The sequence below is a fragment of the Mustelus asterias genome, chromosome 10 (assembly GCF_964213995.1).
Source record: "Mustelus asterias chromosome 10, sMusAst1.hap1.1, whole genome shotgun sequence".
NCBI classification, from domain to species: Eukaryota; Metazoa; Chordata; class Chondrichthyes; order Carcharhiniformes; family Triakidae; genus Mustelus; species Mustelus asterias.
In genome coordinates this window covers 103,500,569-103,524,210 of record NC_135810.1, presented here as the reverse complement: position 1 = coordinate 103,524,210, position 23,642 = coordinate 103,500,569, and the positions used below count along the sequence as shown (strand labels likewise).

Genomic DNA, 23,642 nt, shown 5'->3' with positions numbered 1-23,642 from the left:
GTGACAAGAACTCAATGAAAGTGTTGGCCACTGCTGCAGATCTCCTCTTTGCTGACACATGACACAAAGAATACAGGCAGGACTTTAGGACTGATTCTGTATTTGCATATATTGACACTGCTATTACTGGAGCAATTGAGCTGTACAGGATTAGAAATCGAATGAATGAATGCAGTGTTAGCATTAAAAACACGGTGATCAGCAACATTTGCAATTAAAAAGGACCTTGAACAAAGTAAAATAAAGATGCTCTGGAGATAGGGAGGGATCAGGACATGGAGGGAATTGAATTCATTCATCAAAAGCCGCCTGAGTATATCAACACATTAATTCATTGACTTGAAATTTTTCCAGCTGCTACTGTAAACGGAGTAATCCCTTTGTTATAGTTAGCTGTCAAAGGGATGCATTAACACACTATTAGCACATAGCTCAAGTACACTCATTAACTTCTTACAGTGTATTCATGCACTTCACAGATGGGAGGCTGAAGTGAAAGCTCATAGGATCCAAGATGAACGAACTTACTGGAGCTTTTTTTGCTGAGGTAACAGAGCGGGTCGATGAGGGTAATGCAGTCGATGTGGTGTACACGGACATGCAAAAGGCATTCGGCAAAGTGCCATATGACAGGCTTGTCAGCCGAGTTAGAACTCATGGAATAAAAGGGAGAATAGCGAAATGGATATGAAATAAGTTGAGTGAGAGGAAGCAGAGAGTGGTGGTGAATGGTTGCTTTTCAGACTGGAGAAAGGTTTAGGGTGGGGTTCCCCAGGGGTTGGTGTTAGGAGCCCTGTTAGGAGGGTCTTGTGTAACGTGAGGGCAGTGTTAAACTTCAAAAAGACCGAGGGACTGATGGGATGTCTGGGCAAGTGGCAGATGAGATTTAATGTTGAAAAGTGTGAAGAGATTTGTATTGTTTGGAAGAATGAGGAGAGGCAATATAACATAAAAGGTACAATTCTAACAGAGAAGCGGGGCCTGTGTTTATATGTGCACAAGTCATTGAAGGTGGTGATTGTCCTGTGTTCTGGGTTGTATGTTGCTGGGACATGTTTTTCCCGTAAAAGTAAAAGTAAAATAAAGTTTATTTATTAGTGTAACAAGTAGGCTTACATTAACACTGCAATGAAGTTACTGTGAAAATCCCCTCTTTGCCACACTCCGGAGCCTGTTCGGGGACACTGAGGGAGAATTTAGCATGGCCAATGCACTTAACCAGCATGCCTTTGGGACTGTGGGAGGAAACCGGAGCACCCGGAGGAAACCCATACAGACACGGGGAGAACGTGCAGTCTCCGCACAGACAGTGACCCAAGCCAGGAATCGAACCCAGGTCCCTGGCGCTGTGAGGCAGCAGTGCTAACCACTGTGCCACCCGTTAATTCAGACCTTTAAATTTTGCGCATGCGCAGTTTGTACCCATGCATTTGCAATACCCCCTCCTCACAGATTTGCCAGCACCAACCCATTTGTATGGTTCCCCACACCCATATGGCCCCTTCTCCCAAGAGGCGGTCACCCTGGGGTCGGGTAGGTTGAGAATAGAGTAATAAGCAGTGCAGGATCTTGGGTTTTATAAATAGGGGCATAGAGTACAACAACAAGGAAGTTATAAAGTTTTTAAAGTTTATTTACTAGTGTCACAAATAGGCTTACATTAACAGTGCAATGAAGTTACTGTGAAAATCCTGTTTCCACTGGTGGAAGGATTGAGAACCAGAAGGCACAGATCATAGATCATAGAATCCTACAGTGCAAAAAGAAGCTATTCGGCCCATCGAGTCTGCACCAACCACAATCCCACCCAGGCCCTATCCCCATATCCCTACATATTTACCCACTAATCCCTCTAACCTATGCATCCCGGGACACTAAGTGGCAATTTAGAATGGCCAATCAACCTAACCCGCACATCTTTGGACTGTGGGAGGAAACCGGAGCACCCGGAGGAAACCCACGCAGACACAGGGAGAATGTGCAAACTCCACACAGACAGTGACCCGAGCCGAGATTCGAACCCAGGTCCCTGGAGCTGTGAAGCAACAGTGCTAACCACTGCGCTACCGTGCCACCCACTTAAGCAATGCTTCTGCCCGGTTTTGAACCGGGGACCTTTCGCATATGAAGCGAACGTGATAACCACTACACTACAGACACAGATTTAAAGAGGAATCGAAACAACACGAGGATAAAGCTTTGCATGCAGAGAATGGTTAGGATCTGGAATGCACTGCCTGACTTCACAGCAGAGGAGGATTTAATCACAGCTTTCGGTAGAGAATTGGATAATTACCTCAAGAGAAAACAAATTGCCAGGAAAAGGTGGGAGAGTGGGACTCGGTGTTGCCCTCGGAGGGACACAATGGGCAGAATGGTCTCTTTCTGTGAGGTCTCTATGACATTCCAAACTAAGTACATGATAACAGGAGAGAAGAGGCAGTCAATAATCCCAGCAATTGTAACTGAGCAGGAACATCTGAATAGGAGCTTTGAGAAAGCCTGGAGTGTGGGTATATATCGGAGTGCCAACATTTTAATTCATGGAGTAGGTTTGGTTTAACATTCTAACTGAGGACCCAACTTCAGTTGCTGAACCCCCTCCACAAGGGGAAATGACACTGTAATGGACATTAGTACCAGGCATCTCTCATGTTTGACGACAGGCTATTCTCTGGAGTATTTAGTAGCCTTGATGGGGAATAGTGTCCTTACTTAGACATTGCTTTGGGATACCCCCCACCTTTCCCCCACTAAAATCAATGAGAATGTACCACTGATGCTGTAACACTGCTTTAGAAACATAGAAACATAGAAAAACTACAGCACAATACAGGCCCTTCAGCCCACAAAGTTGTGCCGAACATGTCCCTACCTTAGCGATTACTAGGCTTACCTATAACCCTCTATCTTACTAAGTTCCATGTACTTATCTAAAAGTCTCTTAAAAGACCCTATCGAATCCGCCTCCACCACCGTTGCTGGCAGCCCATTCCACGCACCCACCACCCTCTGAGTGAAAAACTTACCCCTGACATCTCCTCTGTACCTACTCCCCAGCACCTTAAACCTGTGTCCTCTTGTGGCAACCATTTCAGCCCTGGGAAAAAGCCTCTGACTATCCACTCGATCAATACCTCTCAACATCTTATACACCTCTATCAGGTCACCCCTTTGTTTTGGATGGTTCTATGTGCCTTATTGGAACCCAATACAAACACACGAATTAGGAGCAGGAGTAGGCCACTCGGCCCCTCGAGCCTGCTCCACCACTCAATACGATCATGGCTGATCTGATTGTAACTTCAACCCCACATTCCTGCCTACCCTCGATAACCTTACACACCCTCGTTAATCAAGAATCTATAGAGACACTTTCAGGTCTGGATCTTATCAATTCTCCGCGTGAAACAATTTCTCCTCATTTTCCCTTCAGTTTCTGTGCCAATAATTTAAAACTTTGACTTCTGCTTGCTGACCCAATTACCTGAGGAACTCATTTCTTTCTACTCACTCACAGTTTTCAATACCTTCGCTAGGTTTCCCCATACTAAACAGTACATCATGATATATCTGTGAATCTTTCATATCTCTGCTGTTAAATACAAGGGTAGCTTGAAACCTAAAAGTGTAACTTGGAACACCGATTCTTAGTGGTGTATATTTTCACTTTGGCATAATGTGAGGAAAGGTATGCAAACCAGTGAGGAAAGGCAGAGTCTTGTAATCAATCATAAAGGAGTATTTATTAATTTAAGAGAAACAGACAACAAGACCACAATAGAAGACAACAGTACCATTAATAATGGCCACACACACACACACACACACCCACACACGAGTACCTCATGAAGTTAACCCTGTTCCTATCTATGGTCCAGAACTCGGAGAAATGTCCTTTGTCCCAAAACAAAATCCCACTCACTATAACAGTGAGCTAAAACCAGCCAATAGTAATCACCTATGAGTTATCTTTAGGTTTGGGAAGAATCTTTCTTCCACTTAGCATCATCGTTCTCTGAGGCTATGATACCGGAGTTCTGTACTATTGGGGAGAGTTCTGCTTACTAGCTGCATCTATCTCTCTCTCTCGCTCCCTTTACCTCTCCTACTGACAGCAATTAACCCTGGTGTGAATATTTTGTTTTTTCCCCTTGATGTTATTCTATCTTAATAACACCTTGGACCAGGCTTTTAACGTATAGGTGTAAATTATATTCTTATCTCCCCACTTTGAGTTCACCTCTTCTACCATTGTTCAGTCCCTCGTAACTAAGGTAAACACCTGTTTTCTTGCTGCCAAGCTAATTAGCATATCAACAGGTGCATTCTTATCAATTCCGGAGCACCCGGAGGAAACCCACGCAGACACGGGGAGAACGTGCAAACTCCACACAGACAGTGACCCAAGGCCGGAATCGAACCCAGGTCCCTGGCGCGGTGAGGCAGCAGTTCATAGAATCAAAGAATCCCTACAGAGCAGAAAGAGGCCATTCGGCCCATCGAGTCTGCACCGACCACAATCCCACCCAGGCCGTAACCGCACATATTTAACCTTGCTACGTCCCCTGACACTAAGGGGCAATTTAGTACGGCCAATCAACCTATCTTTGGACTGTGGGAAGAAACCGGAGCACCCGGAGGAAACCCACTTTTTCACTTTATTTCATCCAAATCTTATCTTTTAATATTTTTATTTCACTTAATTCTTAAATCTTCCTTTTCTACCAAAAGCTTGACACTGCTCCAAGGAGAATTATCCCAGCTATAGCAAGCTCTTCATATCACTTATTCCCAGTATCATCCCAGTAAATCTCCGTTTATACCCTCTTGATTGCCTTCCTAATGTGTGGCACCCACAATACTCCAGCTGATGCCTAGCCAAGGATTTGTAACAGTTTACGTGACCTCTTTGCTTTGTATTCAATGCGCCATTTACAAGTAACCCATACACTTCCTGAACCACCTTCTCAATTTTCCCAGCCTCCTTCAAAGGTTGTACATCCTCAGTTCTCAAAATACTCTCATGCAGATTAAACTGCCACCAGTTCAACATTTACCCGAATTAAACTGTATCTGCCAGATGTTTGTCCATTTCACCTACCTTTAATGGTGGAGAACTAGTGTCGGGTGCCTTACTGCAAATAACCAAAGAGCTGGAATCCACCCCCTGTGCAATCCATGGAAACTCACCTTGTTGTAATAGCCAGGGAGGACATCAGTTTTCGACTTGAGGTAGTAAACAGGTGGAACAGAATTCTCATCCCTCTGGTACCAGTTCTCCAGTAGCCTGGTGCTGAGGCCTTCATTTTCTGATCTGCAGAGTATGGTCTCAAATTCACTGGCCTCAATTTCTGCTGGTAAGCTGACATTTCCGTATTGTTCCCCTATTAACGCCTAAAAAAGAGTCACAGTGCATGGCGGGGTGTTACAAGATTTCTCACAGTGAAGTATCAATGAGGAACACTGCAAGCCGAAGGTTCGCAGTGGGCATGTCTGGCGGCGGGACTGGAAAATATCATGAGAAGACTTTGCTTTTTATCTTTCTGTCTTGTTACCTTTTTAATAGTTAATAAACTTTCTGAATTCACCACTCAAAGTGTTCTTTCTGGATTAAGTCTCTAAAACCTGGTGTAAGTTATGATTGGGGGGGTTATTGCAAACAAGTGAACCACAAATCTTAGTTCAAATAAATCAAATTTCTAATAAAGGCCTGGACTGCAAAACCCCTGTCCGAATCACGTTTGCACTTCAGACTGACAGGAGCACTGCTCAACCTAACAAAAAGCCGGAGAAAGGGTGAAATTACTGGAAGTTGATTTGCAGTTGTGAACTTTATATAAAAGTGATTAACACTGTGCAACTACAACTTTTAGACCTTGGCACGGTGGCACAGTGGTTAGCACTGCTGCCTCACAGCGCCAGGGACCCGGGTTCGATTCCCGGCTTGGGTCACTGTTTGTATGCAGTCTGCATGTCCTGCCCGTGTTTGCATGGGTTTCCTCCGGGTGCTCCGGTTTCCTCCCACAGTCCAAAAGACGTGCTGGTTAGGTGCATTGGCCATGCTAAATTCTCCTTCAGTGTACCCGAAAAGGCGCAGGGGTGTGACGACTAGGGGATTTTCAGAGTAACTTCATTGCAGTGTTAATGTAAGCCTACTTGTGACACTAATGAATAAACTAGAAAAAAAATGAGTTAAAGCTCACTCTTGAGGCTTCAGTGTAGTCTTGCAAATATAAAACGAAAAATGCTGGAAATACTCAGCAGGTCAGACAGGACACGTTTCATCATAAAAGGGAATGAAAGTCTGTGGTCCTCACAAACTGCTCTGTTTCTCTCCACAGACGCTGCCTGGCCTGCTGAGTTATTCAAACATTTTCTGTGAATATTTCAGATTTCCAGCATCTGTATTTTGCTTTTCTGCTTATTAATTTATTCATGTATGTTTGAGTCAATGACTCAAAAGTATAGCACCTTAATAAAATTGTGCATTAAGCTATAAAGGAAAAAAAGTATTATAAAGGAAATTAAATCCTACTGAAGAACCTAAATCTGCATTTCTTTTTACACATGGTTGGAGTGCGCAGCCTTTAGTACATGCAGGTAGGATTAGTACACTTTGCAGTTTACTGTTTGTGTGCACAGTGCTTTTATGTCCCTTTTTGTCCTGGGCAAATTGAATTTCCCATCATTACAGTGCACCTGTATTCTGCAACGTGAGTCAACTCCTGTTGCAACAATGCAACTAAAACACAATCCTCAGAAGAATTATCCTCAGCTTGGCAGCCACATACACCCTTTCAGTGCGGCACTTCTCACACTGACTCTTATGATTCCACTCTTGTCTCTTACCCCAATTTTATCAATTAGTGTCAAATCATCACTGGCCTCGTGCACAAACTCATCTGCTGGAAGACAAGCTCCCCAATTAATGTCAATACAATAGATGTTAGGGAATGGTGTTGACCCTCTGACTAGGGTGTCAACTGACGTGGCGGTCAAATAAACACTTACAACGAATTATAATAACATTTATACCAATGGGCGGCATGGTGGCACAGTGGTTAGCACTGCTGCCTCACAGCACCAAGGCCCCGGGGTTCGATTCCCGGCTTGGGTCACTGTCCGTGTGGAGTCTGCACATTTTCCCGGTGTCTGTGTGGGTTTCCTCCCACACTCCAAAGATGTGCGAGTTAGGTTGATTGGCCATGCTAAATTGACACTTAGTGTCAGTGGGACTAGTAGGGTAAATACATGGGGTTATGAGGATAGGGCCAGTGTGGGATTGTGGTCGGTGCAGACTCGATGGGCCAAATGGCCTCCTTCTGCACTGTAGGGATTCTATGATTCTATTTGGTACAACTGATTCTTTACTAATGTTTAGACACTAGATGAACACTGAACTGTTCTTTATTTCATTTGTTAGAATGGACCACAAGACTCAGGGCCTAGATTTAGAATACTACCTGTAGCAAGGTGAGGGGATCAGTCACCCTTTGATGGGTTGTCTTCTTCTCTGAGTCCAGGACACAGAGCTTCCTTACTCGATGATTGTTCCTGCAGACCTTCTTTGTGGAGGTGGGTAGCCTCCCCTCTTTATCCAGTTTCTCCCAGCATCGAGAATGTTCTTAGTCAGATACACCCATGGGTCACCAGTCTGCTCCCTTTCAGTTGCAAAACAGGGTACATCTGCTGTTCTTGTTCTCCTTATTTGCCCTTGCCTAGCAGCCTTGTGTTGAGTGCATCTTATCGCACACCGCTTACTCAACGGGCCGGTTCATTAGACGGCAACTACAGCAGCCCTTGTACTTGTGTAAGGTTGGCTACTTTTCCCAGCATGCTTTGTGGATGTTTAGCTGTTCGCCACCTGGCTGCAATGGGACTTGAGTTCAACTTATCATTAAACATAATTTCGTTGCAAAATGATCACATTCTGATAATTGCTTAAAATGGAAGGCGATTATTATTTATGTAAAAATTGGGCTGAAAAAAAATAAACATTGACGTCCTTCTGAAATGTCGAGCTGCTCGCCGTGTCTGGCATGCAGGTCCCACCACTGAAATCACTAACAGGGAGGCACCCATCTGCCTCCGGGAAACTCTATCAATTACACTGGAAATCCTGACTCCAGCCCTGATTGGGATCTGAGAGGAGATTGCTGTCAGCTGAGCAACAAGAAAGACTTCTGAAATATTGTGCTTTATTAAAGCAGTTCAATGGAAAATGCTGAACCACAAACTTTCCCTCCCCTTTAATTAGAAAGAACATAATAATCAAGGGCAGAGGAAGAACAAGGCAGAATATGGGGCCTTTCCTTCATATTGTTGAAGACTATCCTCTACTATCCACCATGTCGTGAGTTTATTGCACAAGGTGTCTGTTGTTGATATCAGGATCCTCTAGTCAAATGCCAATCAGATCCCATAGAATAGAATCACAGCATCCCTACAGTGCAGAAGGAGGCCATTCGGCCTATTGAACCTGCACCGACTCTCCGACAGAGCATCTTATTCAGGCCCCTCCCCCCCCCCCACCCTATCCCTGTAACCCCGCACATTTACCATCTCCCTAATCTACACATCTTTGGACACCAAGGGGCGATTTAGCACGGCCAATCTACCTAACCCGCATACCTTTGGACTGTGGGAGGAAACTGGAGCACCGGGAGGAGACCCACGCAGACACAGGGAGAACATGCAAACTCCACACAGACAGTGACTCGAGGCCGGAATTGAATCCGGGTCCTTGGTGTTGGGAGACAGCAGTGCTAACCACTGCGCCACCGTGCCGCCCTACTGTGCCACCGTGCTGCCCTACTGTGCCACCAGTCTCATTGAGACTGACTGATGGGGGGTCTAAGCTCTGGGATTCCTTCCCGAAAGCTCTCCATCTCTTTATTCTCCTTATAAGATGCTCCTTAAAACCCATCTCTTGGAGCAAGCTTTTGATGATCTGCTCTAATCTGTGAGGAGGTGTAATTTTTTATTTCATTAATGCTGCTGTGAGGTGTGTTGGGATGTGTTACTGCCCATTTACACAGCAAGTTGTCTTTCTTTCACGTTCGGCGTGTCTATAGTGCGGGTCATGGGACAGTGATGTCGATGCAAAAATCTGTGTTACACTTGTGGGAAAAGACTGGCTTAGCCTAATGGCGGGACGGTGAAGATGTGTTTTCATGTGTTTTACAATTCTGCTAACAGGATAGGGGAGCCAGTTTAACAATGAAGGCAATGTGGATCCAGCACGGGGACTCACCAATAACCTGGCCTTTATTGTTTGAGAAAGGAATCCCCACTTCTTTCTCCCAGGGGTTGAGATAATCTTTCAGCCAGGCTTTGCCTGATCACAAAATTGGTCACAGAATCCCTCCAAAGGCAGAAGGAGGCCATTCAGCCCATCGAGCCTGTACCGACAACTATCCCACCCAGCCCCTATCCCTGTGTATTTACCCTGCTAACCCCCCCGACACTCACGGTCAATTTAGCATGGCCAATCAACCTAATCTGCACATCTTTGGAATGTGGGAGGAAACCGGAGCACCCGGAGGAAACCCACACAGACACGGGGAGAATGTGCAAACTCTGCACAGACAGGACTGGGTGTTAATTTCAGATGTGCAATCATTACAGGGAAAAGAAATATGCCTGTAGGCTAGCCGAGTGACTGCACTGCATGTACCTGCAGTACAGATATATTACTGCCAGCAATGACTAAGCACATGCATGTCCTGCTATATAAAAACGACCAAACTACAGCCGCAGGAGCAGCAAGCAGTGTTGCAGCACATTTATAAATACAAAAAGATATAACCTTAGCAATCACTTTCCACTGCTGGGCTGCACCGTCATTGTCTGATTTTTATTTATTCCAATTACTCACCACAAAACACGGGCCAGCGGAAAACTTTAAACATTCATCCAACAGTTTCATCCGGAGTTTCCGGACATCAGAATCATGGATGTCATCTGGATCCACTCCCACGTAAGCGTCGATTGCCTGTGAATTGGACACATTCGGGCAGGTTATTCACTTGCTGTCAGCTACACAACGCTGAGACGCCAGGCACCTCCCAGGGAAGTTGGCACGTGCAAGCGCACCGAAATGGCACAGACACGGGAAATCTACTCTTCCCGAGCTTTCATCTTCCTCAAGGCAGCAACTTAAATCAGGGCCTTGTTCCAAAGATATCCGCAGTGCTTTTCTACCCAACAAGGGTCTCTCTACATGAGAAAGCCTGAACAGTAAGAGCCCTGGGTATTAACAGGAGTTGATTGTGTCGGATGGGTGATGTGGGGGTGGGGGGGGGGGGGTGGGGGGGGGTGGGGGGCGGGTGCGGTTGCAGAGTTTCAGATGGGAAACCCAAAGATCTGGCTTTCTCTACACACTTCACAGTCTGTGTATTTGTCAGTGATGTGTTCCCTTGTAGAAAGTCAGCCTGATTGACAGGTTCCAGTTGGACAAGAAAGGTTCAAGAGTCTAAGACTATGGATAGGGCTCGGGCTCTGATCCCCGGCCCCAATTCTTAACCAAGGGGGGCGGGGGAAGGGGGTATTTAAAATCTTTTCATGGGATGTTGACATCACAGGCAAGGCCAGCATTATTTTGTTCACCCCCAACTGAACTGTGTCTTGCTAGGCAATTTCAGAGGGCAGTTAAGTTTAGAGGACATTGTTGTGGGTCACATGTTCATAGAATCATAGAATCTGCGGCACGGAGACAGACCCTGCGGCCCAAACAGATCCATGCCGACCAAAAAGCCCATCTAAGCTAACCCCATTTGCCTGTATTTGGCCCATATCCCTCTAAACCTTTCCTATCCATGTATCTTTAAAAGTTGGAGTTTTAACAACACCAGGTTAAAGTCCAACAGGTTTATTTGGTAGAAAATACCATTAGCTTTCAGAGCACTGCTCCTTCGTCAGATGGAGTGGAAATGTGCTCTCAAACAGGGCACAGAGACACAAAATCAAGTTACAGAATACTGATTAGAATGCGAATCCCTACAACCAACCAGATCTTAAAGATACAGACAATGTGGGTGGAGGGAGCATTAAGCACAGGTTAAAGAGATGTGTATTGTCTCCAGACAGGACAGCCTGCAAGTCCAGGAGGCAAGCTGTGGGGGTTACTGATAATGTGACATAAATCCAACATCCTGGTTTAGGCCGTCCTCATGTGTGCGGAACCTTTGTGTCTCTGTGTCCTGTTTGAGAGCACATTTCCACTCCATCTGACAAAGGAGCAGCGCTCCGAAAGCTAATGGTATTTGCTACCAAATAAACCTGTTGGACTTTAACCTGGTGATGTTAAAACTCTTACTGTATTTACCCCAGTCCAACGCCGGCATCTCCACATCTTTAAAAGTTGTCAATGTCCCTGCCTCAACCACTTCCCCCTTGCCAGACCAGGTAAGGATGGTAGATTTCCTTTACTCAAGGACATTATTGAACCAGATGGTAGTTTCGCGGTCACCGTTACTCGCAATACCTTTCAATTCCAGAATTAATAATTGAATTTAAATTCCCCCAGCTACTCTGATGGGATTTGAACCCATGGGCCCAGAGGAGCTGATGGGGAGCAGCCTGCTGTTGTTCTGCTCTCCCCCTGGCCCCCAAGCTGTGCTATAAAAGGGAATGTTACCTTCTCCCTGACACTGTTCCCTTTAGCTACCAGGATTCAAAATGGCCCCAAAGCAGCTTAAATCAGAGACCAGCAACCCCGCTAAAAGAGTTAAATTTTGTCAACCCGTGTTCTTGGAGTGGATTGGCTGGCCGTCCCTTGTCCCACCCCCATTAACGTTGGATGGGTGGGGGATTTTCGATCTTTAAAATTGTAACATCAGGCACGACCCCAATCTCAGGGGTTCCAATTTATCCCAAGTGTTGGTCAGCAATTTTATTATAAAGTTTATCATCATCAAAGCTGATTCTCTCCTCCAAGATATAAACATAGCACAGTGCCAGATGCCCAGAGGTTTGCAGTACGTGAAGCTAACCAGGACAGCATGAGGTGGAGATGTCGGTGTTGGACTGGGGTGGACACAGTAAGATGTCTCACAACACCTCTTACTGTGCCCACCCCAGTCCAACGCCGGCATCTCCACATCATGGCTACCATCAACACCGCAAACCACTGGCTCAAAGTGGAGAGGATCTCCAAGAGGATCGCACATATCAACACAGACATCAAGTTTCTACAAAGATGCAAGAAAGCAGACAAGATCCCGAAAGAACTACAGATCACGAACCCACTCAAGTCGACCTACAACACAGACTGAGCCAGTCTGCAATTATCTTGCAAAGAAAAATGTCTCACCCCCAACATTTTGGAATTCCCTCCCTAATCTTCTCCATCCTTCTATTCCACTTTCGTCCTTTAAGTCACTGTTAAAACCTCCTTCTTTGACCAAGATTTTGGTTCTTTGTCCTGATGTGATTTGAGTGCCACAATTTGATTTTGTAATGCTCCTGAGAAGCCTTGGAACCTTTCATTAAATGACAGGCGCTACATTAATTTAAGTTGTTGTTGAAATCCTGGTGGGCAGTTTTATATCGGCAGAGATTCAGAGCTAAGGATAGTGGATTGAGACAGTGAGCTGGGGGTAACTACTGATGCACAAGCAATGTGAGGTGACGATATGGGAGGAAGTAGAGTTTTAGGTTATATTGTTGGGGGCCATGCAATGTAAAATAGACAGAGAGGTTTCAATCGTCCAGCTTCCAGCTTTAGACCCAGTACACAGTGAAGCTGCAGAGAATCAGTAGGATAAGTTGGAGCAATATACTTCAGAGAAACATTGATTAGGTGGATATAAATTCAGAATGAAAGATTGGAATCAATTTGGTTGGACAGTTTTTTAAATTCATTCGTGGGACATGGGCGTCGCCGGCTAGACAGCATTTATTCCATCCCTAGTTGCCCTTGAACTGAATGGCTTGCTAGGCCATTTCAGAGGGCAGTTGAGAGTCAACCACATTGCTGTGGCGCTGGAGTCACATGTAGACCAGACCAGGTAAGGACAGCAGATTTCCTTCCCTAAAGGACATTAGTGACATGCACCTGTAAAGACTTGATTACCTGTTAAGACTCGCATTCCAACCATTATCTTGGAATTGAGTTTGTGTCTCTATATATGCTCTGTTTGTGAAACAAATCCTGCACTCACCTGATGAAGGAGCGGCGCTCCGAAAGCTCATGCTACCAAATAAACCTGTTGGATTTAACCTGGTGTTGTGAGACTACTTACTGTGCCCACCCCAGTCCAACGCCGGCAACTCCACATCATTAGTGAACCAGATGTGTTTTTCCGACAATCGACAATGGTTTCATGGTCATCAGTAGATTCTTAATTCCAGATATTTTTAATTGAATTCAAATTCCACCATCTGCCGTGGCGGGATTCGAACCTGGGTCCCCAGAACATTAGCTGAATTTCTGAATTAATAGTCTAGCGATAATACCACGAGGCCATCGCCTCACCCCCGCCCCCCTACCCCCCCCCCTCATTACTTGAAATGAGCAGGGAGGTTTAACAGAACTAGGAGGCTTGCATTTAAGATTCTTAGAATTAAGTTAGATGCCAGCAAATATTTTTTCCCCTACAAAAAGCCACTGGCTTCAAGAATGAGCGACCAAAATATGCAATGGGTACAGATTTGCTATCGTTCTTTATATGGGAACATAAGCTCTCAATGGAGAACATTTTCAGTTACAAGGTATTGCTGCAATTAAGGAGGGTTATGGGTTATCCGACTTCAGCACCTTGTCTCAGTGAGTTATTTTGCCTCTCTCTCAATGATCAGGTGTCAATCGCGTTATGTGTCGGACTTTGTCGAGATGGTGCAAGGTGGACGATCCTTTTTTTGAAAACTTACTTTGCTCGTTTGTGTATGGTCAGCAGGTCACATGATTTCTCCCAAGAGGCAGTGACTTTGTGTTTCCTTGTTCCACAAAGTCATCCCCGGCAGCAGGAATCCTGGCTGCTTTCACATCTCCCTAGAGTTGGCTAATTCTCCCCCCTCACCCGCCCTCTAAATGATCCCTGTTACTGTTGTTGAACTTGAAGGGCATCAGGTAAACCTGCTGAAGAATGTCACAATGTGAATGCCTCATTTCTGCTGAAAGCTGGGAGTAAACCGGAACAAAACAGTGCCAGGTCCACGGACTCCGGTAAAAGGTTGACCTGAATCTCTGGCTGTTGGTATTGAGAGCCCTGCCCTGTACTCCTGCACACGCACACACGCCCCAAAGGTAACAATACCCACTTACCCTCTTAATACTCTTTAATTCATCATTTCTGCAACTTGCAACAAAACTTCTTATTGCCTGTTGGTTGGCCCTCCTAACCCATGGGGTGGCATAGAACATAGAACATTACAGCGCAGTACAGGCCCTTCGGCCCTCGATGTTGCGCCGACCAGTGAAACCAATCTAAAGCCCCTCTAATCTACACTATTCCAATATCATCCATATGTTTATCCAATAACCATTTGAATGCTCTTAATGTTGACGAGTCCACTACTGCTGCAGGCAGGGCATTCCACGCCCTTACTACTCTCTGAGTAAAGAACCTACCTCTAACATCTGTCCTATATCTCTCACTCCTCAATTTAAAGCTATGTCCCCTCGTGCTAGCATGGTAGCACTGTGGTTAGCACTGCTGCATCACAGCGCCAGGGACCTGTGTTCGATTCCCGATTTGGGTCACTGTCTGTACGGAGTCTGTACGTTCTCCCCGTGTCTGCGTGGATTTCCTCCGGGTGCTCCGGTTTCCTCCCACAGTCCAAAGACGTGCTGGTTAGGTGGATTGGCCATGCTAAATTCTCCCTCAGTGTACCCAAACAGACGCCAGAGTGTGGCGACTAGGGGATTTTCACAGTAACTTCATTGCAGTGTTAATTTAAGCTGAGTTGTAACACTAATAAATAAACTTAAGCTCAAAACATATTAATCCCTCACCCAACATCACTAAAATCAGACTGGTTTTTCAGTTCTTTGCTGGTTTTTTGGGAGTTTGCGGAGTACAATTTGGCTGCCATGTTTCTGACTTTACAACAGAGGGAGATGCCATTTCAAAAATACTTCACTGGCTGTAAAACTCTTTGGGATGTCCTGAGGTCATACAATCATAGAATCCCTACAGTGCAGAAGGAGGCCATTTGGCCCATCAGGTCTGCACTGACCACAATCCCACCCAGGCCCTAACCCCGTAACCCCCTCATATTTACTCTGCTAGTCCCCCTGACACTAAGGGGCAATTGAGCATGGCTAATCCACCTAACCCGCACATCTTTGGAGTGCGGGAGGAAACCCGCGCAGACACGGGGGAGAATGTGCAAACTCCACACAGACAGTCACCCGAGGCCAAAATTGAACCCGGGTCCCTGGCGCTGTGAGGCAGCAGTGCTAACCACTGTGCCACCGTGACGTCATGAAAGTTGCTGTTCAAATGCCAGTCTTTCTGTCTCCTTCCTTTATTAAACCTCTTTTTGGTCGTTACCTGGAACTCCAGTCCGTGCTTGTGTCTGCAGTATTCTCACAGCTTTGGATAAACATGTTCCCTCAAGGCCTTTCTCTCCGCTTCTGTATCTGAGGGAAGGTAGGTTCAGTAAATCAGCAGTAAAACGAGTGTGGGTGTCAGCACCCCCTGACATTTAGAACATCATTTATTTATGAAGTGTGATGGTACTGGAATATTAAACGCATGCAACTGGTGAGAAAATGGGAAGTTCTGGGTCCTGTCGAGATGAGAAAGAAGGAAGCAGGAAGGAGACTAGGACTGACTTGATTTTCTTTAAAGAAAGCAGGAATGAAATGTGGGGCTTTCTGTGATTGCTCACTGAATAAGTCCACTGTGCAGTGCACTGTGATCCACTGGGAAGGCAAAGGATGGAAGCGTCCATCTCTCCTCCTGTTCGAAAATGCACATTTCTGGGTGCAATGTGAAAATGGAATCAGGCTGGGTTCTGATTTCCCCCACAGTATATGGACAGTTCCCAGGTGTGTGGGTTTCCTCCGGGTGCTCCGGTTTCCTCCCACGCTCCAAAGATGTGCGGGTTAGGTTGATTGGCCATTCTAAATTGCTCCTTAGTGTCGGGGATTAGCAGGGTAAATACGTGGGGGTTACAGGGATAGGATCTGGGTTAGATTGTTGTCAGTACTGGCCTCCTTCTGCACTGTAGGTTCTCTGATTCTATGTTCACCTTCCTGCTTCACCCATGAAGAGATTGGCCACCAGGGGGAGACAGTAAGTGCCAGGGTGAGTCAGCACCATCAGAGGAGAGAATTGGAGAAGGAAACATAGTGTGTGTGAAAACAGAATGGATGTCAGCAAAGGGGCATAATTCTCACAATATCACCCAGTATCAAAGCCTGAGGATTGGTCATTCTGGTGAAGATGATATGAAATAGGTCAGAACTCCAAGTACTGCACAACAAGACTGTTTAATTACTGCCACCATAGGTTCATAAGACATAGGAGCAGAATTAGGCCATTCGGCCCATCAAGTCCGCTCCGCCATTCGATCATGGCTGAAATGCCCCTCATCCCCATTTTCCTGCCTTCTCCCCATAACCCTTCAACCCATTACCAATTAAAAATCTGTCTAACTCCTCCTTAAATTTGCTCACTGTCCCAGCATCCACTGCACTTTGGGGCAGCGAATTCCACAGATTCACAACCCTTTGGGAGAAGTAGTTTCTCCTCAACTCTGTTTTGAATTTGCTACCCCTTATCCTAAGACTATAACCTCTCGTCCTAGAATGCCCCACAAGAGGAAGCATCAGTTCCATGTCTACTTTATCCATACCTTTTATCATCTTGTATACCTCAATTTGATCTCCCCTCATTCTTCTAAATTCCAGAGAGTATCGGCCTAAACTATTCAATCTCTCTTCATACGACAAACCCCTCATCTCTGGAATCAATCCAGTGAACCTCCTCTGAACTGCCTCCAATGCCACTACATCTTTCTTCAAATCAGGGACGAAAACTGTGCACAATACTCCGGTGTGGCCTCATCAATGCCTTGTATAGTTGCAACAATACTTAATTACCTTTCACCAGATACTCGTTCTCATGTCCTGTACAAAGCCTTGTATCCTGAAGTAAGGTCACCTACTTGACAATGTCTTCACCAATCTACCTCTTGCAGACACTGGGGCAGAATTTTACAAGCCCCACGCTGAGGCTGGTCTGGAGGCAGGATTGGAAGAAAATAGGAAAGACTGATGTTGGATCAGGGGCCTGGTGCATTTCTGCCCCCTGTCAATCTTACTGGACAGTAAGAAGTCTCACAACACCAGGTTAAAGTCCAACAGGTTTATTTGGTAGCAAATACCATAAGCTTTCGGAGCGCTGCTCCTTCGTCAGATGGAGTGGTCTCTGTTCTCCAACAGTGCACAGACACAGAAATCAAGTTACAGAATACTAATTAGAATGCAAATCTCTACAGCCAGCCAGGTCTTAAAAGGTACAGATAATGTGGTTGGAGGGAACATTAAACACAGGTTAAAGAGATGTGTATTGTCTCCAGACAGAACAGCTGGTGAGATTATGCAAGACCAGGGGCAAGCTGTGGGGGTTACTGATAATGTGACATAAATCCAACATCCCGGTTTAGGCCGTCCTCATGTGTGCGGAACTTGGCTATAAGTTTCTGCTCAGCGACTCTGCGCTGTCGTGTGTCGTGAAGGCCGCCTTGGAGAACGCTTACCTGAAGATCCAAGGCTGAATGCCCGTGACTGCTGAAGTGCTCCCCCACAGGAAGAGAACAGTCTTGCCTGGTGATTGTCGAGCGGTGTTCATTCATCCGTTGTCGTAGTGTCTGCATGGTTTCCCCAATGTACCATGCCTCAGGACATCCTTTCCTGCAGCGTATCAGGTAGACAACGTTGGCCGAGTTGCAAGAGTATGTACCGTGTACCTGGTGGATGGTGTTCTCACGTGAGATGATGGCATCCGTGTCGATGATCCGGCACGTCTTGCAGAGGTTGCTGTGGCAGGGTTGTGTGGTGTCTTGGTCACTGTTCTCCTGAAGGCTGGGTAGTTTGCTGCGGACAATGGTCTGTTTGAGGTTGTGCGGTTGTTTGAAGGCAAGAAGTGGGGGTGTGGGGATGGCCTTGGCGAAATGTTCGTCTTCATCAATGACATGTTGAAGGCTCCGGAGGAGATGCCGTAGCTTCTCCGCTCCGGGGAAGTACTGGACGACGAAGGGTACTCTGTCCACCGTGTCCCGTGTTTGTCTTCTGAGGAGGTCGGTGCGGTTTTTCGCAGTGGCGCGTCGGAACTGTCGATCGATGAGTCGAGCGCCATCTCCTGTTCTTATGAGGGCATCTTTCAGCATCTGGAGGTGTCTGTTGCGATCCTCCTCATCCGAGCAGATCCTGTGTATTCGGAGGGCTTGTCCGTAGGGGATGGCTTCTTTTACGTGTTTAGGGTGGAAGCTGGAGAAGTGGAGCATCATGAGGTTATCCGTGGGCTTGCGGTATAGTGAGGTGCTGAGGCGACCGTCCTTAATGGAGATGCGTGTGTCCAAGAATGCAACCGATTCCGGAGAGTAGTCCATGGTGAGTCTGATGGTGGGATGGAACTTGTTGATGTCATCATATAGTTGTTTCAGTGATTGCTCACCATGACTCCAAAGGAAGAAAATGTCATCGATGTATCTAGTGTATAGCATCGGTTGAAGGTCCTGTGCGGTGAAGAAGTCTTGTTCGAACCTGTGCATGAAGATGTTGGCATATTGAGGTGCGAACTTTGTCCCCATGGCTGTTCCATGTGTCTGGATGAAGAACTGGTTGTTGAAGGTGAAGCTATTGTGGTCCAGGATGAAGCGGATGAGTTGTAAAATTGCATCTGGAAACTGGCAGTTGACGGCATTGAGCACTGAGGCCGTTGCAGCAATGCCATCATCGTGGGGGATGCTGGTGTAGAGTGCCGAGACATCCATTGTGACGAGGAGTGCTCCTGGTTCAACTGCTCCATGTGTGTTGAGTTTCTGTAGGAAGTCGGTAGTGTCGCGACAAAAGCTGGGGGTTCTTTGTACAATGGGTTTCAAGATGCCCTCGACATAGCCGGAGAGGTTTCCTGAAACGATGGGACGGCCGGGTGTGTTTGCCTTGTGTATTTTTGGGAGGCAGTAGAGATCTCCAACGCGTGGAGTACGTGGGATGAGAGTACGGAGGGTGCTCTGAAGGTCCGGATCAAAGGTTTTGATCAGAGTGTTGAGTTGACGGGTGTGTTCTTTGGTTGGATCTGTGGGTAACTGTCTGTAGTGTTCCTCGTTGTTCAGTTGTCGGTACACTTCTTTGCAGTAATCCGTTCTGTTCAGTATGACGATGGCCCCTCCTTTGTCTGCTGGTTTGATGACAATGTTGTGGTTGGTCTTGAGAGCGTGGATGGCGTTGCGTTGTGCTTGGGTGATGTTCGGTGCTGTCTTGTGAGTGCGGTGATGAATTTGGTGTTGACGCACCTCTTGATGGCTTGGGCATACATGTCAAGTCGAGGGCAGCGGCCTTCCGGAGGAGTCCAATTCGACTCTTTTCTCTTCGGTTGCACTGCGGATCTCTCTGTCTGCTGTTCCAGTTCATTAGCTGTCTCATTGTGTTCGCTGTTGGCCTCTTGGGGTTTGTGGAAGAACACCCACAGCCTCATTCGCCTGATGAATTCCTCTGTGTCCACTGCGAGACTGATGGTGTCTATTTTGGTAGTGGGGCAAAAATTGAGCCCTCGGCTGAGAACTTCGATTTCATCTGGCTGAAGTGTGTAGTCCGATAAGTTGACAATGGACTTTCCTGTAGTGGTACTGTTTCCTACTGTGGTACCGGGGGAGGCTTGGTTGCTGCTGGTGGTGATGCCGAGTTTCTCAAGTTTCCTGTTCTCCACATCAATCTTACTGGAGGCAGGTGATCAAAGGGGCTATCCCTGTCTGTCAGTGATGGGTGGTCAATAGCCACTGTGCCACCGTGGTGGCACAGTTGCACAGTGGTTAGCACTGCCAGACCCGGGTTCAATTCCGGCCTCGGGTCACTGTATGGAGTTTGCATGTTCTCCCCATGTCTGCGTGGGTTTCCTCCGGGTGCTCTGGTTTCCTCCCACAGTCATGATGTGGAGATGCCGGCGTTGGACTGGGGTAAACACAGTAAGAAGTCTCACAACTCCAGGTTAAAGTCCAACAGGTTTATTTGGTAACAAACGCCACTAGCTTTCGGAGCGCTGCTCCTTCGTCAGGTGAGTGGGAGTTCTGTTCACAAACAGCAAACAGGGCAGCTAAAGACACAAACTCAATTTACAGAATAATAATTGGAATGCGAGTCTTTACAGCGAATCAAGTTTTAAAGGTACAGACAATGTGGGTGGAGGGAGCATTAAGCACAGGTTAAAGAGATGTGTATTGTCTCCAGACAGGACAATGTCTGCAATGGTGGCAGAGAGACAGGACAACTGATAGCCAAGTTCCGCACACATCTTGGGTTCATGTCACACTATCTGTAACCCCCACGACTTGCCTGGACTTGCAAAATCTCACTGACTGTCCTGGCTGGAGACAATACACATCTCTTTAACCTGTGCTTAATGCTCTCTCCACTCACATTGTCTGTACCTTTAAGACTTGATTAGCTGTAAAGACTCGCATTCCAATTATTATTCTGTAAATTGAGTTTGTGTCTTTATATGCCCTGTTTGCTGTTTATAAACAGGTTTGCTGTTTATGAGCAGATCTCCCACTCACCTGACGAAGGAGCAGTGCTCCGAAAGCTAGTGGCGTTTGCTACCAAATAAACCTGTTGGACTTTAACCTGGTGTTGTGAGACTTCTTACTGTGTTCCTCCCACAGTCCAAAGATGTGCGGGTTAGGTTGATTGGCCGTGCTAAATTGACCCTAGCGTCAGGGAGACTAGCAGGGTAAATATGTGGGGTTACGGGGAATAGGGCCTGTGTGGGGTTGTGGTTGGTGCAGACTCGATGGGCCGAATGGACTCCTGCACTGTAAGGAATCTATGATTCTATTATATTCTATGAAATACCAGTTGAGGGTAATTAGGGAGGCTGGGAGGATTGCATGGGCATCTTCCAGGTGACAGAGAGGCCGGGCTGGGTGCTGAGCCAAGCAGCTCCATGGGGGCAGCTGAGCAGAATCAGAGATGGAGGGTCCATGTCCCAAAGATGGAGCCAGAGGAGCGAGGATTTGCGGGGGGAAGGCTACATATATGCCCAAACAGACACACCAGAGGGCTTTCCTCCTCTCCCTGATCCAAGGGACCTACCAGTTCTGGCCCTCATGGTGTGGTAATTTTGTTGTATGTTTTTGAGGATGCCTTCACCCTTTCCTTCCTGCCCAGGCAGCAGCCGCCTCGAGTGGTGAGGCTGCCAGCCATCTAAAGCTACAGGCCGTTTGGCCGGACCCGAGGTACCAGGAACCTACCCAACATCCTTAATTGGATAGGGCTCCAGGATCTGACCCATTAACAAGCTGCCTTACCTGACTCACACAGAGGTGAGTGTCTGGAACAAGCTGCCAGAGGTAGTAGTAGAGGTGGGTACAATTTTGTCTCTTAAAAAGCATTTAGCCAGTTACATGGGTAAGATGGGTATTGAGGGGTATGTGCCAAATGCGGGCAACTGGGACTAGCTTAGTGGTTAAAAAAAGGGCGGCATGGACAAGTTGGGCTGAAGTGCCTGTTCCCATGCTGTAAACTCTATGACTCTATGAGTCTGGGGAGATCTTGCAGGCAGTCAGGACTCATACATCATTAGGGACAGGACTCACATAGGGCGGCAGCACACTGGTTAGCACTGCTGCCTCACAGCGCTAGAGACCCAGGTTCAATTCCCGGCTTGGGTCACTGTCTGTGCGGAGTCTGCACATTCTCCCCGTGTCTGCGTGGGTTTCCTCCAGATGCTCCGGTTTTCTCCCACAGTCCGAAAGACCTGGTTAGGTACATTGGCCATGCTAAATTCACTTTCAGTGTACCCGAACAGGTGCCGGAGTGTGGCGACTAGGGGATTTTCACAGTAACTTCATTGCAGTGTTAATGTAAGCCTACTTGTGACACTAATAAATAAATAGTTGCCTCTCTTTCCTCCATTACCATCTGCCTCCTGGACCAAACTTGTGGTCATCTGACCTGATATCTCTCTAAGTGGCTTGGGGTATTATTTTGTGTCTTACTGCTCCTGTGAAGCCCCTTGGAATGTTTCATGGTGTTAAATGTGCTGTATAAATACTAGTTGTTGCTTTTAGTGGAATGTGCGTAATGTAGCTGTCACATTTCCTACATGACAATAAAAGTGACAATTTAACTGGTTTCCTCCCACAGTCTGAAAGACGTGCTGGTTAGGTGCATTGACCCGAACAGGTGCCGGACTGTGGCGACATGGGGAATTTCACAGTAACTTCATTGCAGTGTTAATGTAAGCCTTACTTGTGACTAATAAATAAACCTTACTTTGACTTTGTACTTCACTGACTGTAATTGACTGGGGCGTTGTGAAAGGCGCTATATCAATCCTGCTATATCAAACAGGTCCTGTTTCTGTTGACAAGTCACCCTAAGCCACCTGCTGGCGATATCCTCAATGTGCTCAGCACAAGTCTGGAGGGAAGTTAACACAAGCCCTTTGCAAAAGAATCAATAGGAGCCAACAGACACACACTGGGAAGCCTGATACATTTTCACTTAAAACAACAGCAAATCCAAGTGATTCAGACAAAAATCCCTCAGATTATTTACCTTCTGGGTTGCAGCAAATGAATATCTGGACACATCTGGATGCTCGGGTTGTTGAGGTGCGAGAGGAATTAGCAGCCGCCTTGTCTTTGGCCACTGGACCATCGTCAGTCTCCAGAGGAACATGCAACATCTGGAAGGGGAAATTCCACATGGGATTCACCCAAATAAACCGCTTCAAGGAACCTCCTCCCCCCCCCTCTTCCCTGCTCTGAGAGTGGCGAAATTAGCAGCCACGAAATTGCATCTCTTTTCCTGCTTCCTCCGGGATTTGGGATCAATCCGGTGGAATGGCACTGCCCCTTCTGGTAACAAGGAAAAGCGAGTCACAACACTCACAGGACATCCCAAAGCCTGCAAAGTGTGGCTGCGAGGGAGGTTAAGCAGCAAATGAGTAGTTACATCGACTTTCCCAAACTTTGCTGCACAAGATCTCTATTTTGTTCATTTCGATCTTATAGGAGTGGTTACACTTAAAACAAATTGTTCCATTTGCTGTTAATGGCTCTGCATGTCCTGGTGTCTGGACGCTGTAATGTAAATCTTGTGTCATTTCTTTAAAAAAAATTTTTTAATTCCATCCTTAATGTTACAAAGCCAATGCTCAGAGTGGACCAGGCAAACCCAAATCCATTTCCATTTGCTCCAAAAACCAAATTCTTTGATTTGATTTTGATTTGTCACAGTGAAAAGTATTGTTTCTTGTGCGCTATACAGATAAAGCATACCGTTCATAGAGAAGGAAAGGAGAGAGTGCAGAATGTAGTGTTACAGACATAGCTAGGGTGGAGAGAAAGATCAACTTAATGCGAGGTAGGTCCATTCAAAAGTCTGACAACAGCAGGGAGACAGCTGTTCTTGGGTCGGTTGGTACGTGACCTCAGACTTTTGCATCTTTTTCCTGATGGAA

At 46.4% G+C, this 23,642-nt stretch overlaps 1 protein-coding gene and 1 non-coding gene across 2 annotated transcripts in view; both read right to left on the bottom strand.

Moving 5' to 3' along the window:
• Positions 1-22,922, bottom strand: part of LOC144499823 (NACHT and WD repeat domain-containing protein 2) — a 44,433-nt gene extending 21,511 nt beyond the window's left edge. The window contains 4 exon segments of the mRNA XM_078222342.1: positions 5,194-5,397; positions 9,881-9,997; positions 15,501-15,589; positions 22,736-22,922. Coding sequence (XP_078078468.1) covers positions 5,194-5,397; positions 9,881-9,997; positions 15,501-15,589; positions 22,736-22,886 — 561 coding nt within the window. The 5' untranslated portion in view covers positions 22,887-22,922.
• On the bottom strand, positions 2,088-2,160 carry trnam-cau (transfer RNA methionine (anticodon CAU)). The gene has a single exon. It is a non-coding gene; the product is annotated as a tRNA-Met (tRNA).
• Positions 22,923-23,642: the final 720 nt, after the last annotated feature.